At 30.7% G+C, this 19,066-nt stretch overlaps 1 protein-coding gene across 2 annotated transcripts; it reads right to left on the bottom strand.

The window, feature by feature from the left end:
- Window positions 1-5,978: 5,978 nt before the first annotated feature.
- Window positions 5,979-9,242, bottom strand: LOC114169140 (cysteine-rich receptor-like protein kinase 10). Of its 2 annotated transcripts, none has more exons than XM_085668679.1 (7): window positions 8,426-9,242; window positions 7,832-7,948; window positions 7,579-7,733; window positions 7,053-7,263; window positions 6,704-6,941; window positions 6,467-6,617; window positions 5,979-6,375 (listed from the first exon to the last, which is right to left on the bottom strand). In XM_085668679.1, exons 1-7 carry the CDS (start codon window positions 9,216-9,218, stop codon window positions 6,067-6,069), a joined length of 1,974 nt encoding a protein of 657 aa, XP_085524805.1. In that variant the 5' UTR covers window positions 9,219-9,242; the 3' UTR covers window positions 5,979-6,066. The 2 variants fall into 2 exon arrangements, with proteins under 2 accessions (XP_085524805.1, XP_027909978.2); XM_028054177.2 differs by having other exon boundaries at window positions 7,579-7,718.
- Between the last annotated feature and the right edge of the window lie 9,824 nt (window positions 9,243-19,066).

The raw sequence follows: 19,066 nt of genomic DNA, 5'->3' as shown, positions 1-19,066 counted from the left end.
AAAAATAATAAATATATCTTTTTAAAATATTATTTTCTATCTAGTAATAAATTTATTACAAAGTTTATTAACTCATTCACTTTATTATTTGCATTAACGAGTTAATTCCAAATAAAGTTATGGTGTGTTGAAAGTCCTACATCGACTAAAAATATAGGATAATTTCATAATATATAAGTAAAGTATGGTCCAAACCTTATCTCACAAGCTTGTTTTGTGAGCCATAATTAGGCTTAAAGTCCACTTCCTATCATGTTCAAAGGAAGTTTTTCATGATTTGCAATTTTTTTGTTGGATTTGGTTGGTTAGTTTACTATATTTCCTTGTAGTCATTTGCTTAAAGTGGCTGTCATTACTGTAATTATTTGAATGATTTGGAGGATGAGAAATCCTAGTAGATTTTTGGATCTAATTGCGTTTTCTTCTTCTATTTTTCAAATTAAGGTGTTAGTGCATATGATTGAGAGTAAATTTACGAAGCATATGAGTAATATTATATGTGATTGAGTATAGTGATTTTGTGGTCGTAATATAACAAGTTTCATCTGCTAATAGATATTGATAGTGTAACTAAAGGTTATCTTGATTTGACTTCATGTGTTAATATTTTTATAGAAAGTCTGGGTAAATACATGGATAATTTTTCAACTTTTTCAGGAATAAAAACTATTATTTATATTGAGTTTATAAAGGTCATTTATGCTTTGCTGCATTCATTAGTTAATTCATGTAAGTTTACTTTGATTTTTTAATTATCTAAGTAACCATTTTTTGGAGAATATGTGAAATAATTAATATTGCAAGATATTATATAATATCTTCTATGAAATGGTCCAAGAAAAAATTATATAATTTCTGTAACGTTCTATTGATATATTTCTAAAATATTTTTATTATTATTTATTTATCATGTTTAAAGTTAATATGATATTAATTACCCTTAATGTTTAAAAAGAAAACAATTTAGCTATCTAAAATAAATTTTTTAGCAATTAATAACCGAATATTATTTTAATCTCACTTATCTTAGAATAATGAATGACTTCTTTTAATGGAGATGAAGAATATCAACATGATGGATAGAATATGAGTAGTAGTTTCCTTGTACCTACCACTAGAAAATATATGTTCCATACCTATTTTCATATATATGCAGGTATATGTTATGTAGACACCCGTATAATTTTTAATATCTGTAGATATCCAGGGTACCCACAAATATTTATAAAATAAATCTAAATATTTAACAATATATTTGAAGCATAAAATTCAAATAAAAATACAATATATATCAATATCATAAATTTCAAACAAAGTTCAAATAACCAATTCAAATAGTGTTGAATGACACTTTACAAATAAAGGGAGATTGTATTTTAAAACCAATTGATAAAAAAATAATTCATTCAAAATCAATATGTTAATATTTTAATCATTATTTTTTTATTTATTTAAATTAGAGTTTAGCGGGTACATGTATTCACAGACACAGATATTGTGATATCCTTGACATGATCAGATAAGATAAGGATATAAAAAATTACTCGTACTCATTAACTATATATTTTTTCCTATTCCCTCCTTTGTCACTCAAAATTTTAAATAAAACATCAATTTTAAATAAAACATTTTCCTTCTCATGCCTCATGCTTTTACCGTTATCTTTAGGTTAAAATACCTTTTTAGTCCTAATTTTCGTCAATTTTTGTTAAATAAGTCATAATTTTAGTTTTGTGTTCAAATAGGCGCCAATTTTTGTTAATTTTGTTCAATTGAGTCTCTTTTTGCTAACACAATTTAAATCATTAACGGCCATGAACAGTGACTACCACGTGTCACTTCGTGGTTTTTTTGAATTTTTTTTATTTCTTGAATTTTTTTAAATGTCCAAGTGTCAATCCAGCAGCGTGTCATGTGTCAAATTCAATGTTCTATATTTAATTTGGTCCCTATATTTGTTATTTTTGTTTAATTTAGTCCCAATTTTTGTTAACCTGAACCAATTTGGTTTCTCTCCAAATTGAAACCAAATTTAATTTTTATATTAAAATTCACAATTTTTATTAAATATTTTTATATAATATATTAAAATTCACATCATTATAACTTTGATATAAAAATTAAATTTGGTCACGTCTTCAATAGGGACAAAATTGGTCAAATGTTAAACAAAATTGAGACTAAATTGAACAAAAATAACAAATATAAGGACAAATTGAATATAGAACATTGACTTTAACATGTGGCACGCTACTGCGTTGGCACATGGACATTCTAAAAAAACTTAAAAAAAATTTAAAAAAATTAAAAAGAAATCCAAAAAAATCACGAAGTGACACGTGACAATCATTGTTCATAACCGTTAATAATTTAAACCGTGTTAGCAAAAATGACCCAATAAAACAAAATTGAGAAAAATTGGAACATATTTAAATACAAAACAAAAATTAGGACTTAATTAACAAAACATGACGAAAATTAAGAAAGAAAAATATTTTAACCTTATCTTTATTATAGGAGTGGTTTATTTTTTCCTTCTCCTTGTTACTCGGAAGGATGTGTATATATATATTGACCCCATCGATGTTTCAATACTCGTCTCCGTCCTCATGTTCATTTTTGTTTTAAATTTCTAAAATATCTTTACTTTTTAGAAAATCTAAAAATCTTATATTAATTATTCTTTGATTTTTGATTTATTAAATGTTTACTTAATAAATCAAAAATTTGTTAGGAGTTGCACACATTTTATTATATTTACTTTTTTTATAATTATTTAATTTTTATCCAATTATTATTTTTATTTGATATTTGCATAATTATAATTTTTTTCTTTATATTCGATATTAAAGAAAAAATTATGTATCCTTTTAACATTGCATACTTGATAATTATATATATATATATATATATATATATATATATATAAATATTGTAAAAAAATTATTTAATTAATATTTTAAATAGTAAACGAACGATCAAATTGAAATGGTTATGTTTGTTTTAGGTTAAATTATCTCTTTGGTCCTTCTATTTTATATATATATATATATATATATATATATATATATATATATATAAATATTGTAAAAAAATTATTTAATTAATATTTTAAATAGTAAACGAACGATCAAATTGAAATGGTTATGTTTGTTTTAGGTTAAATTATCTCCTTGGTCCTTCTATTTGTCATAAAATTTCATTTTGGTCCTCACGTTTTTCGTTGTCTCAATTTGGTCATCATTTTCTTAAAAATGACTCAATTTGGTCATCACCGTTAACTTTGACCAAACAGTGTTAAAGTCAATGCCACGTGTCAATTTTGGGTTTTTTTTTTAAAATATTTTTTTTATTTTTTTTTCTTTTTGACATGTGTCACTTGACAATTGTGCCACGTGTCAAAGTGATTCAATTTGATCCCTATATTTGTTTTTAGTTTCAATTTAGTCACAATTTTTGTAAAAATGAAGCAATATTGTCCTTTCTCAAATTGACACTAAATTTACTTTTTTTATAAATTTTATGGTGATATTCTTACTAAAATTAATGTTTTTATTAAATATTTCTATAAATATTTTAAATTAACTTTAAATTCTACACAAAACATTAGACTTTGATTTTGTTTTGAACTTGAAATTTAGTTCCTAAATTTATGTGTGACAAGTTATTTGATTTTTAATCTTTACCAAGTTTGTATAATATGATACACTTGATACCTTTATATATGATGACAAAATTGTTAATTTTTGAAATTAAGTTTGGGGTTTAACTTTGTTTAATAATAAAACTAAAAAAAATTATTTAAAAATATTTCTATAAATATTTAATACAAATGTCAATTTTATTAAGAATATCATCATAAGTTGTATACAAAGATTAAATTGAGTCTCAATCTAAGGAGGAACAATATTGCTTCATTTTTTATAAAAATTGGGACTAAATTGAAACTAAAAACAAATATAGGGATCAAATTGAGTCACTTTAACACGTGGCACAACGGTGAAATGACACGTGTCAAAAATAAAAAAATACAAAATAAAAATTCAAAAAATATTAAAAAATTCAAAAAAACCAGAAATTGACACGTGACATTGATTTTAACACCGTCTGGTCAAAGTTAACGGTGATGACCAAATTGAATCATTTTTAAGAAAATGAGGACCAACTTGAGACAACGAAAAATATAAGGACCAAAATAAAATTTCATGACAAATAAAGGGACCAAAAGGATAATTTAACATTTGTTTTATTACATTCAAAATGCCCATTTACAAACTCAAATCGTCTATTTCAAACCGTTAACAAAAATTAGAGTGCTCACTCTTTACGGATTAAAACAAAATAGTATACTATTTGAAATTAAATAAAATACATTATAACTTTGTTGGAGCGTAATAATGTTAGGTTGTGATATTTTTTCCTTTTCAACGATATCTTTGAATATTTGGCTTTAGTCATTGGAGTATTCAAGGTATAAGGTTGAACTTTTAAGTCTTTTGCATAAGATTCATGTGTCCCTTTAGTATCTAATTTGATACTGATTAGATCATACTTTAAGGTTGGTGTGAAGCAAGTAAAATATTTGCTTCAGGCTAAAAGTCTTAATTTCTTTTAATACAAATATTTTCTATTAAATTAATTATAGAATTATGTCTAAAAAATTCAATTTTTTAATATTAATATATTTTTGTTAAATTGATTATAAAATTATGTTTAAATAAAAAAATATCAAATTTTTTTTGGTATTAATATACATCTATTATATTAATTATAACCTTATCTTTGAGAATAAAGTTTAATTAAATTATTACTGGTATCTATTAATTTTTATTGCTATTAAAAATGATATTTAATGAATTAAAATATTTTTTCAATAAATTATAAATTTTGCTTAAAAGAAAGAAAATGATTACTTATCTTTCTTCTCATATAATCAATTTTGATTCCACTCCTTTACTTTCATTGCTTTCTTATATTTCAGTATTCTTCTTTTGAGGGGTTTTAATAGATATTTTATTTATTGAATCTCATATTATTTGTATTGTATCAATATTTTTATCCTTATCTCTGATAAGTATCTTTTATGTTACTATTGTTCTTATTTTATTAGTTGAATTTATATTAGGATTAAAAATTTATTTCTTTTGTCCGATTTTTTATTTTTTGGTACTATTCGATTTATGAGTTTTTAGAATTATTTTACATATATTTTGACCAAGAATTGATTTTTTTTTTGGATTGAATTATATTTCTATTGTCTGATTTTTGTTTTTCGGTACTATTTGATTTATAAGTTTTGAGAATTATTTTACATATGTTTTGACGAAGAATTGAAATTTGTTTTGGATTGAATTGCAAAATGAACAAGAGTTGAAACTAAAGAAAGTTAAATAAAATTAATTACAATAATTTAATAGATATTTTACATAAAAAAATATAAAATTAAATAAAATTAATTATAATAATTTAATAAATAATTTTGCATAAAAAAAAATATAAGAGATGGCAAATCGTGTCGAGTTACTTTAATAATCTCATCCAACAAAGATATTGTAGAATGTGTTGATTTCGAATGTATATATATTTGTAAATTTTAATCTTATGTAAAATAGTGGTTGCGAGGCTTTCCCTTGATTTGACTCATTAAAAGTGTTCACAAACTACTTCATTATCGCTTGATATTTTCATGCAAAGAACAATAATACCTTAGCCTTGTACTTGATATCACAATACATTTCTTTCACCATCTTGATTGTTAGATAAAGTACTTGACTTCATATTAGTATTTTTCTTTCAAATGATCTACAACAAAGGTCGCCTTTACCCATAAATAAAGATGATACTCTAGCTTATTTAATTTCTTGTTTTAGTAAAAATAAAAGTTAAATAATCAAAGAAGGAAAAACAAAAAAAAAAAGGTTGGAAAAACAAATAAATGATGTTCTTATGCAAACAAAGAAGTAAAAGAAAAATATAAATACAAAAAGGTCTGAAAAATATATTGTGTACTGATCATTCATTATATGTCATTGCTTTCTCATAGTCAAACTATTTAAGCAAGTTTGATTACCTTGGTGCAATGCTAGAGATTGATGCATCATTAATGGAAATATTTTTGGAACTTTCAGTAGCAGAAGTTTCCACTGAGGTCATTCTTCCAACTGAGAATGCAGGTTTGTTGGGTTTTGGAATGTTCATCACATCACTTGCCAACAATACCATGATAGTGGACATGGTTGGTCTAGTTGTTGCTGCTTCTTGAACACACAATAAACCAATCTGTATAAACTTCTCAACTTCATTGGATATGTAGGAATTTTCTAACACTGGATCCATCAATTCCAAGCATTTTCCTGCACACCACATTCTCCAACTCTACATACCAAATTTTGATTTGAGAACTTTGTTACAACTCTAGATGATGCTGTTGGTGAAATTTATGGATCAGTTAAGAGGGAAAACTCACATATAAAAGAAGACTCTGACCATGTTCTGATAGAAAAAATCCACTGTTCTTTTTCCCACAAATGATTTCTAGAACAAGTACTCCAAAGCTGAAAACATCAGATTTCATTGAAAACAATCCTTCCATAGCATATTCCGGAGCCATGTATCCGCTGCATGATCAAAATTGATGTAACTTTCTAATCTCTCACATGAAAGAACATGTTTCAAAACTACATTAGGAAAGAACAAGTCTTACTAAGTGCCCATTACTCGGTTTGTATTTGCCTGGTTCTGACCATTTTCAAATGCTCTTGCTAATCCAAAATCTGATATCTTTGGATTCATTTCATCATCTAACAGAACATTGCTAGCTTTGAGATCTCTGTGGATTACCTTGAGTCTAGAATCCTCATGAAGGTATAAAAGACCTCTTGCTATTCCATTGATTATGCTTGACCTTAGTTTCCAATCAAGTTGCTTCCTTTTTTCATCATCTGACACCATAAGGAGATAGAAGATTTCTCAATATATAAAAGTATTGGTCATAGCATGGAAAGACACTAAAGATAACCATGAACAACTAATGAAGATATCTAAAATCATACCAAATAGGTGAAAGTCAAGACTTGCATTTGACAAATACTCATAAACCAGTATCTTTTCATTTTCGTCCAAGCAGCATGCCACAAGTCTTACAAGGTTGCAATGTTGCAATTTAGCTATGAATGTTACTTCATTCTTAAACTCCTCGGAGCCTTGACTAGAAGCTTTTGATAGCCTTTTGACTGCAACTTGTCTTCCATCTGGTAGAATTCCCTAATAAAATATTGCAGTAAAATAATAAGGTCTTTTCTATATTTTGAAAGTTTTTTTCTGCAAATATATCGTAGGATGGTTTCTCTAACCTAAGCTAGTATCAGACGTTGAAGAGAAAAGAAATATAGAGGTTTTGTTCACAGTTACTCACTACCACTAGCAATCTTCTTTACATTAAAATGTAACTATCAAGAGAGAAGAATGAGATTGTTATACAAAATAAAAATAAAATACAATTTACACAGCTAAATGTGTGTTAGTCAAATAATGAAAAAATTTATAAAAATTTACATCCAAATATCAATTATTAAATACCTTGTAAACTGGGCCAAATCCACCTTCACCTAATTTAGACGTTTCTGAGAAGTTATCAGTACTCTCAAGAATTGTGATTAATGGGATTATAGGCAAATTTGTATACGCAGACAGAGGAATAGTATCAGTTATCAGCCCATCTACAAAGACAAGTTCTGAGTTATGTATATAAGAATAGAATGGCCATGTTCAAGTAGAAATAATATATGAATTCTAGCATTAGCATTGTGTTATTGCTAGAAATTATTATTACCTTTTCTTACTCTATTCCAGTAGCATAAGCAATATATACTCAAACACAGAGCTACTAACCCCACCACACTCAATCCAATGATCAAGTTTCTTGACTTACTACCATCCCCTTGTTTAGCTGTAACAATATAAAACAAGTACATTAAATTTTTGACAAATTGTTCAAATTCAGTAAACAAACTAAACAATTTGTAAGGTTAAACATGTTTTTGGTTTTTTAACTTTAAGTTAATATTGAAATTAGTTCAAATTCGAAACTTTAACCCAATTCGGTCCTCAACTCTAGAAATGTGTAAATTTAGTCATTTTAACTAAATTTTATTAAGTTTATTAGACATTCCAAACTCATTTCATGATAACATTTGAGTTTATTATCCCGTTTGACATATTTTTACTTCAATGTTAGTTGAAAAACACATTTAAAAACATCAAACAAAGTAAAAAAAGTTTGGTTGAAAGAACTAAATCTACGTATTTATAAAAGTAAAAAACTAAGTTGGTTCTGGAATAGAACTAATTTCATTTTGGGAAAAAACATATTTATCCAAATTTTGTATGATTGCAAAACAAGAAAAAGGTAACTGAAGTGTTGTACCTGTTAAACCAGGCACAATATATGATTGGTTGTCGAAAAGGTAGAACATATAATCATCGTACTTTATGTGACAACTTGCAGTTCCCACGAGCCACCCCAGGTTATGTTCACAACATTTTGGAACCTGTGCCAGCATGGCCTCCAAGCACTGTCTGCATCTCTCACTGGTGAGGTCTCTGGTGCACTGCACCAGACCATACCTTCTCTGAGTGGAGCTCAAATTGAAGCCATCCATGTAGTACAACTGGTTGGTCTCCACAGTCGCTTTTCTGATCAAACTTCTCATGAAATCCTCACCCTTTTGAATCTCTTCTGCATCAGACACACTTTTGTTCCCAACATGATGTCTCGGATGGTTTATCGTGACATTCCCAATGAAGTTCTGATTGGAGTACCTCAGAATGCAGAAGTTGTAGTACATGACAGCGGAAACCCTGTTAGGGCAGTGCTGAAGGACTCTTCTGGAAGCAGCGGAGACACAGAATTGGCAGAAGTAGCCGACAACATCACCACGACAATCATAGAGGCCATACAGAGGGGTGCTGTTGCCTATGGTTTTGTAGTTATAGCCTTTGCTTGTGGCTGCATCTGAAGATAGCCATGAGAGCATGTTGTTAATGTTGGTTTTGTATGCATTGCTGAGAGGCTTTTGAGGAGTGAAATCACAGTCATCTCCCAAATAAAAGGGTGGTTGTGCTTTGGTAACTAGAGATTTGAAGCTTAGCAAGAACATGAAAACAAAGAAATATAGTGATCTCACATTGAGTTGTGTTTTTGGTTTTCCCATGCCCATGCAGAAGAACTGTGTGAATTTTGCTTTGGTGCCAAGTGATAAATATATAATCATTGTATATAAAATATTTATTTTTAAGAGAGACTCATCGAAAACTTTATTTTTTTTCTTATTACATTATATCATTCTATTACTTTTGGATAATGAATTATGGACTATTTATTTATCTACTTTTAACCCATCATTCCAATGAGAGTCCAGATTTTTACAGGTTTTTTTGAATGCTGTCTTCTACTGAGCATTAAAAATACACTATATTTGTATTTTAAATATCTTTTTAATATATTTTTAAACGTCAAAATTAGTTATAATCAGTGTACTATGAAGGCACAGTAGAGGAACAACACAAAATATCAACAAGAAATCCAAATTCCTCCAATCACCTTTAAATTATTACATCACACTACTAAAAAAATCAAAATAAATAATTAAATGATGATTAAAATATGAATTAAAAATAGGTTAAAAAAATAGGTGAGAACTATCATTATCCTTACTTTTTTTTTTCTATATATAAACGGACATTTTTAATTTTAATGAGACATTTTTCTATGTATTATGTATGTAAAGACATTTTTCTATATATAAACATTTTTCTAATAATTTTTTTAGTATAGAGATTTTGTATTAGTGTACATAAATTTTATCATTTTTACTTTTAAGTGATTATTTATTTAAATTAAAATATTATATTATTTTATCTTTTAAATAACTATTTATAAAAATTTAGTCGTCATTTTAAACTAAAAATATTTATTTACGATAAAAAAAAGTAAGCACAAATATGTATGTTTTCTCTAATTTATATATAAACTTATTTTAATTTATTAATTTTTTTTCTCTTACAAATTTATAGAAATTTTTTTTCCAAATAACTATGGAAGTAGATAATTTGGTTTATACTAAATCAAGAGAGTGAAAAATGCAGTGATTCATGTGATTATTATAGGTGGATGAAAGAGACATCAAGATACCTTTAGAGGTCCAATCTTGTGATATATGAAAAGTAAGGGAAATTATTAGAACTAGATCTCAATCAATGGAGGCACGGTTTTATTTTGAAAATTTTATTTTATAAAGTATAACAGATTTTAATTTCTTAGGAATAATTAAGATAATTAATATTATTATGGGTAAGTACTATATTTTATTATTCGTAATATACGTTTTATCCTTGTTCTGTTAGTGTAATCTAAATTGTTGTAAGAAGTATCATGAACTTGAGAAAAGAAAACTAAATCCAGTAATACCCATTCCATTTAAATATATTTTTAATTCTTTGAATCTAGAGTACTATTTCTTTTAATCTTTCAATTAAAAATTTTGATATTAGTTTTAATCACTGAGGTTAAATTATGTTAGTTACGTTGACAATGTGACAAATAATAATTTTCTCATCTTCTATCTGAACTTAATTAAGATCCTAATAAAACATTGGCATTCTAAATAACAAGGAAGTTAATAATTAAATAACTTAAAAAAAAACATATTCAATAAAAATTCAACAAATATATAGACCATCAACGTTTGTAATCTTGTCCATTTAAAAATGACATAACGCAAAATAAAAAAGTTAAGAAAACAATTTTTTTAAATTTAAATTTTTAATAAACGTTCTTAAAAAATATGTCACTCAATTAAATTCATTTAAAGAAAATATTTCAAAATCGTTACCACATCTTACCATTATATAGAGATAATTGACCTATGTGTACACATTTATTTTTTTACTTAAATTCTTAACAAATAAATAACCGTAGTTTTAAAACTAAAACAATATTTTATTAAGTTTATTATTTAAACCAGCGTGGACACGGCGCCATCGCGTCTAAGAAATAAATAACCGTCATTTTAAAACTAAAACAATATTTTATTAAATTTATTATTTAAACTAGCGTACACACGGTATTATTGCGGTGTTATCGCATTTGTGTGTACATATTTTTTAAATATGAATAATAATATGTTAGTAGATGATAATAGTATAATGTTATTAAGTTAATATATAAAATAAATTTATATTTATTAGAAATAAAGTGAAATGAATAGAGAAATTAATTGTTGATGAATAAAAAAAAAGAAAAAAAGTTTTATAGAAAATAGGTAAAAATAACTATTAATTTTTAAAAATTTAATAAATAATTATATTGTAAATGGTAGAAATGATATTACGAAATGTGGACACAAAAGAGAGAATTCTCTTTATATATTGTTATAGATGATTTTTTTTAAATATGACTATTTTACTTTTTAAACTAAAATAATTGTTTATAATAAAACAGTTATTTACATAATAAATAAAATGTTGCTACATTTACTTATGTACTTATGGGAATGGAGCAGAACCAATTGGACATGTTTCATGATTTTCTATCAAAAGTTCATTGCTTTGTATACAAATACATGAAATAAATTCATAATATTTATTGCTGCATTCACTTATGAAAATGGAACCGCGTGGATCTCATGACATCAAAAGCTTCATTGTTTTATTCATTCATACAAAACCATGAAATGAATTCATAATATCTATTGCTGCATTCACCTCTGGGTAGAGATGGCAAATAAACCCGTCCCCGTGGGTATTGTCCGAACCCGTCCCCGTTTTGACGGGGAATCCCCGCATTGACTGGGTATGGGTATGGGTATGGGGAATCCCCGACTTTTTCAGTTGGGTATGGGGATGGGTATGGGGATGTACATATACCCGCCATAATACCCGTCCCCGCCATATCTCCATTCTCGTTTAAATTATTAAAACATTCACAATTAATCAAGTAACCCCTATATATATATATATTTTTTTTTTCTTTTAATTATTTCATTTGTCATGAAACTCATTCTCATCTCCAATATATTTTTTATCTTATCATAACCTTTATGTAATTATGTTAAAATGATGTATGTTAATAAAAAAAAATTTATGCCTTACATTTGAATATTTATATTATTTTTTAATATTTTTATTTATTATAAATTTTCCTTTCACATGAGAATGTTTATACTCTCAATTTAAGGTAATATGAAAAAATTCTTTACTTATTATTATTATTAATTTTTGTTTAATTTGAAGAACTCTTTTGTTTCATTAAAATAATTTTTGTTATTTTTCAACCATTAAGTATATATGTTGATATTTGAAAATTTTTCTTAGTTCTCTAAGATATTTTTCGTCTTATCATACCTTAGTTATACATTTGATTTCCTTTGTGTGATTTTTTTCGATAGTCTCTCAAATTATTTCTAAAACACACATTTGTTAGTTTTTTAATATTTTTATTTATTGTTTTTATTTTCATCATGTAGAATAATATTTTGATATATTCTATCTAATTATTTTTTATTTTATAACTCATTATTAATCATAATGTAATTTTTTCACTTTAAATTCTGTTTGAAGTGGTTAAAATTATATATATATATATATATATATAATGATATTTAGGAATAATATATGATAATTCACTACAAGAAAAACATGAAATGGTGACTGATTTAGTCAGTAACCCATATCAGTCACTATTTTTCGTCATTGGTGGTAGTAGTTGATTTATTGTCTGAATCAATGATTAAATTAGTGACCGATTCAATGATCGAATCAGTACTTGATTTAGTGACCAATTTAATTACTAATTTATTTGTAATTTAATGACAATTTTTTTGGTCACTAATGATATTTCTATTTAATTTTAACCACTTCAAACATAATTTAATAATTAGTTCTCTAAGGTATTTTTCATTTTATCATACCTTAATTATACATTTGATTTCCTTTTTTGTGATTTCTTTCGATAGTCTCTCAAATTATTTCTAAAACACAGATTTGTTAGTTTTTTAATATTTTTATTTATTGTTTATTTTCATCATGTAGAATAATATTTCGATATATTCTATCTAATTATTTGTTATTTTATAACTCACTATTAATCATACTGTAATTTTTTTCACTTTAATTGTATAAATAACTTTTATTTACTACAACATAAAAATTTAATGTAATTGCTATGAATATTTTTTTGTCACTATCCAACATATATTGAAGTTCAAAAGATACAAAATCTATGTCAAAATTTTATTATTATGTTTATTATTATTTCTTTGTGTCATTTTGATCAAGTGATATATTATAACTTTTATTAGTGTATAAAAAAGAGATTCATTAGAATTTAAAAAATTGAAGTAAACAAACATTTAAAATATATTTTAATTTGAATATTTGTTTTCCTTTTATATTTTTTTTAAATATTTTTTAATTTTATCAACTAAGTTCATCAATGTTGTAGTTTGCAAATTTAATAAATGTTTTGGTTCACATGAAATTTTATTTGGTATTCTAATATAAAATATAAACAATTATAATTTATTTTAAGGTATTTGACATCGAAGAAAATCCTCCTAATATTGAATATTTCATAATATTATGTTTTCTTTACTGTAATTTATTTTCTTTTATAAAAATTAATATTGAAGTAGTTAGAACACGGGTACGGGTATGGGTACGAGATTATACCCGTTACCCGGTGGGGATGGGGATGGGAAAAAAGTTTGATACCCGTTGGGTTTGGGTATGGGGATGGGGATGAATTTTTTATGCGGGGATGGGTATGGGATAGCGAAACCCGTCCCCGCCCCGCCCCGTTGCCATCCCTACCTCTGGGAATGGAGCAGATTGGACCCATCTCATGATTTTTCATCAAAAACTTCATTGTTTTGTTCAGTCATACAAAGACATGAAATATAAATCCATAATATTTATTGCTGCATTCACTTTTAAAAATGGAGCAAATTGGACAAATATCATGATTTTTCATCAAAAAGCTTCATTGCATTTTGTTTAGCCATACAAAGACATGAGATAAATTCATAATATTTGTGAAATCTATTTTCACATCATTGTTGTTGCAAAAGGAAATTCGTTGCTCAGATGCTTTATTTTTTTCTTTAATGGTATTGTAACATCCCGTCAGGATATTACTAATTTATAAATCAAATATGGAATAAATAAAAACAGCGCATTTATTAATACTTCATTTTCCCAAAACGCGGGAAAATTTAAAGCTTTATTAATTGTGCGGATAAATTAAAAGCGTTCATTACAAAACTAAAACCTCAATAACATCAAGTCACCCCTCAGGGTTTACAATTGTTTTCAAAAACAAATAGATACATATGAAAGTTTCCCAGGTCAATCCCCTCTCCGCAACTAAGCTGCACCAGAGCCACCTGCATCACCAACATCTGCTCCCGTGTATCGCGTACACGATCATCGCCACACACACGCAGATAGGGTGAGCTTAGCAGATAAAATCACATATATATATACAAAGCTATAAACATATATATATATATATATATATATATATATATATATATATATATATATATATATATATATATATTTACATGTACATATCTCAACCTGCTTACATATCACAACACTTAACTTAACTTTCCACATTACTCTATGTTTATATTCCCTCGATTTAATCTCCAGTACGTTTATTCGTGTTCTACTTCGTCTGCTGATTTCTTCAAGGTGACTTGCTGCCATACCTATCGGCCACAACCGATAGAGCACGTGCGGGAAAACATGCTACGGATCATACACCGCAACGCCAGGTAGAGTTCCCATATACGAACAAAGCCCGTATCGTCCCAAGACTACCAAACTCGTCAGCCAACAACTGAGGAGGGCAATCTAACTGGACCCATCCGTACTGGCCACAACCAGCACACTCATACCGGCCACACTCGCCAACCAGAGCCACAACTCAAAGGTTTCTCGTGTTCATCCGCCATCCCGAGCCACAACTCAAGAGATGCTATTCCGAGCCACAACTCAAGGAATACCACGTGCTTAACCCCTATCCCGAGCCACAACTCAAGGGATACGTTCCGAGCCACACCTCAAGGAACTCCAGCAACCCCACCTTTGAAGCATCACCAAAAGCCTCGTAGATCACGCCTAGAGAATCAACAACACTAATACTGATGCAGTAAAAATCGTCTGGCGGGGGACACGTACCGCCAGGCACTGCCGCTTCCAGACCGCTTGGAAGTTATGATGAGTCGAACCTTGGCTCACATTCAATAATTAACTTTTGGGGAATTTAATATTATTTTTGCGCTTACAAATTTGATATTAGTTGTATCAAATTTATTATTAGATATCCTTGAGTTTAATAATGCAAGTGTAATTTAATTTAGGTCCTTAAGGGTGTAAATAAAGAATCTTTTAATTCATAAATTAAGTCCCAAAATAGGAATTTTGGAGAGAAATAGTCCAGGTACTAAATGCACCCCCAATTCTCATGTTTACACCCCTTTTTCCAAATGGAATATCTATTATTAAAATAAAATATTTCTAGAGCTAGCTGCACCCCCTGTTTTCAGGTTTACACCCCCTTCTGTAATTTAACTTTAAATTTCTGCTTTGCACCCCTCCTTTTTACTAAGCTGCACCCCTAATGTCACTTAAGATCTAATCCATCAGATTTCGCCACATGACAATCCTTCACTTAATAAAATAGCCACTCGCAGTTTGCCACATCATCAATCCTCCACTAACTCATATTACCAATCAAAACATGCCACCTCATCACTCTCTCTCTTTCTCTCTCTTTCACACAACCAAAATCCTAACCCTAATCTTCTTCTTCTCTCTCTTACGCACCAATCCATTCCGCAGCCGCCACCTTCGTTGCCGCCACGACCTCGTCCGACCACCGTAGCTCACGCCAGAATGCAGCCACCCGTCGCGCTCACGCCGGAAAATGCAACCACCATCTACTACGACGCATTCCGTTGCCACCAACGTTGCATAGAGCTCGGTCCAGCCTCCATGATTCACGGAACCACAGCGTCATTAACCTCCGACCACCGTCTTCGCAGTCGCGTTGCCGGAACCACCGCTGCACTTGTCCATCTCCGTCACGCATCAAGCTCGGACTTGAAACTCCCGTGCCACCATGAACCAGCCACCATCTCCTTCATCGCGCCTCTGTCTAGTCTCCTTCCTCGTTCATCTCGCTGCCACCACCATGGCAACACCACCAGAGCTCGCGGCCTGCCTATATCGAGCCCGCAACTCGCCAGAACCGCGGCCACAACCACCGGCAACACCCGCGCCAACGCTCATCCGCACCTGTGCTCGCGCCTCACCCTCTTCCTCGCGACGTCAACCATGGAAACCACTATCTATTCCGTTCAGTTTCACCAACATAGATATGCAGTGGAATCTGCACCTCCATTAGTCGCGAGAACCAGAAGCACCACCGTGAAGACGAAGGTACCCGCGACAGAAACCACGGTGGAGAAAGGAGGAAGAACCCTAGTTCTGGGAAGAGAAAACGCACTGCCACGTGTCCGCTTCTTAGTGGACAGTCACAGAGTCAAACTGGTCAACCAGTCAACTCTGGGCAAGGTTTCGTCACCGTTGGTCAAACAGATTATTTTTAGCATGTGGTTCCTCTTTAGGAACCCTAAATTGCCTAACAGAGGAAAGAATCGTCTGGCGGCAGTCCATCGCCGACCAGACAATTTCTGGAAATATTCCCGAATCACCACTTTAATTGGAATCCAACAATTCATACAAAATCATACCAAATTCAGAATATCAATCATAATTAAATTGATCGACGCATGAAATTACCCTATTTAGCATGCCAATCAAATTAAAATTAAAGTTAACGCGTAAAGCTCCCCTAACCTGGTTCCTTAGCTTAAATTAGAACAATTGATGAAGCTCTCCCTTGATCACCAATGGCCACCCTTGGTTTCCCTCAATTCTGCCTTCAACTCCCTCACGTCAGCCCCTCTCACTCACCCTTGCCTCTGTTTTTCTAAGTCTAGGTTCAGCTTTGCCAAAACCTTGCCTAAACTCCAACTTTTTCCTTTTAAACTAGTACTTTAGGTTACTTAAAAATATTAAAACGAATTTAATTTCATTTACCTTTTAATAACCCTCCATCTCTCATCATGAATGGGAATGCAGCCCCCCCCTCTGTTAACCTTTCCCATTTCCCTCTAAAGTCACCATTAGCAAAATAAAAACAAGCATAATTTCCATTTAGCCTTTCCAAGGTTTGAACCCATGACCCCTTTGTTACCACTCAAGTGCATAACCATTTCAACCAATCATGTTTCATGCTAACCATCACAATTCAAGTATAACATACAAGAACATGTTTTCATAAATTTAAATAACAAAACCATAACATCAAAAGTTAGCATACATAGGACTCGAACCCAAGTCCTCTCACACAATCAAAGTGCTCTCAACCATATGAGCTAGCACTTTTCCACGTCATATCAACCATAATTTAATGTCATAATTATTTCCCCTCCCGTATTTATTAATTAATTATTTATTTAGTTAATTAAATTCTACAGGTCTTACAGGTATCCTAAGACTCACCATTGCAGTAAGGGCTTTTTGCCCCGGTTATTTTCCTCATTTTGTCTCGGGTCTGGAACCGAGGCATATTGGGGTGAGGCCAAAAGGTACCCCCTTTTGGCCTCGGTTGTTACCCGAAGTCATAGAGTCCCTTTTATGCCTCGGTTCTAAATGAACCGGAGCCATATGGTTCCTTTTCTGTCTCGGGTCCACGTTTCCATTTCATCCCAAATAACAACATTTTGCATTGAATTTTAGTTACTCTTTCGATTAATTCCAAACAAAAAATTGGCATAATTCTTCCACAATTCAAGAGGCGCAATTCTAAACTCCAATAATATGCGCAAAAATCACAGTAGCAATATCATCAGAAACAAATATGAAATTGTCAACATTCTTCCACAATCAAATATGCAATTCCGACCTCTAATAACCACCGCGCGAAACAACACACAAATCATCGAAACGATTTCATCAAAAATGCACAATCATCATGAAAAGAATTGATTCAATTGAGATCGGAATCGAAATCGTTCACTGGAGACGAAGCCATCGAAGAACCACCACTGGCGCTGCGATCAACGAACCACTATCGTAGCGATGAATGCGAACCATTGTCGCAACGATGAACGCGAACCACCACTGCAAGCCATCATCGGTGCCGCTACGACGAACGATGAGAAGACAGGAAGAGCTCACCAGGAACCATTAACGCGAGAATGATTTCTTCGTCTCAGCGGCGATGATCTGGATCCGCGATTGGGGCTCGCGATTTGGGTCCTCAGGTTTGATCAGGTCTGGTGACGGTGCAGTCGCACGACCTTTGTTGCGGTGACGGTGGCTTTCTGCAGCGGCGGAGATCTCGACGATGGTTCCTCTAGTGGAGCGCGATGGCGATCTCGCGAAAGGTGCTGCCATGGTGGATCGCGTCGCCGCATTGCAGATCTGGTGCCCTGTTTTCGCGTCGTAGTGGTGGCCGGTGTTGTCGCTAGGGTTCATCACCAGTCAGAATGGGTGCGGCATAGATGGGTGGTGATGTTTGCTTTGTTCATGCGTGAGGTGAAAGGGAGAGGGGATCCAAGAGACTAGCGAGACGCAGAGAGAGATGGAGAAGATGCAGCGGCGCGCGAGGAAGAAGTAGAGGGGTCCGCGCTTTTGTGCCCTAATTAAACTATATGGCCTCGGTTCAATTAATAACCGAGGCATATAGCCCTATTTGGCCCCGGTTTAGTGCCACCCGAGGCCAAAGACGTAACGGCTACTGACATTTTTGAAATTTCTAGCCACGTTTTTGGCTTCGGGTCTGTTCAACCGAAACATATAAGCACTTTTGGCTTCGGATTTTTCTTGAACCGAGGCATAAAAGTTGTCTGGAATTGCAAAAATGACACCGCGCCATTTTATGCTTCGGTTCCTTGCCAACCGAGGCCTATAAGGCGAGGTAAAAATGCAA

This window comes from Vigna unguiculata, chromosome 11, assembly GCF_037176805.1.
Source record: "Vigna unguiculata cultivar grain cowpea cultivar isolate G323 ecotype 2 chromosome 11, ASM3717680v1, whole genome shotgun sequence".
Classification (NCBI taxonomy): Eukaryota; Viridiplantae; Streptophyta; class Magnoliopsida; order Fabales; family Fabaceae; genus Vigna; species Vigna unguiculata.
The sequence above is the reverse complement of the archived record's forward strand: the minus strand, read 5'-3'. Positions and strand labels throughout refer to the sequence as shown.

Coding starts and splice junctions, on each gene's coding strand:
- LOC114169140 (XM_085668679.1), bottom strand. CDS start 9,218: ATGGGCATGGGAAAACCAAAAACACAACTCAATGTGAGATCACTATAT. Junction 7,949..8,425: donor TATTGTGCCTGGTTTAACAG/GTACAACACTTC, acceptor ATATTGTTACAG/CTAAACAAGGGGATGGTAGT. Junction 6,942..7,052: donor TCTTGACTTTCACCTATTTG/GTATGATTTTAG, acceptor TTATGGTGTCAG/ATGATGAAAAAAGGAAGCAA.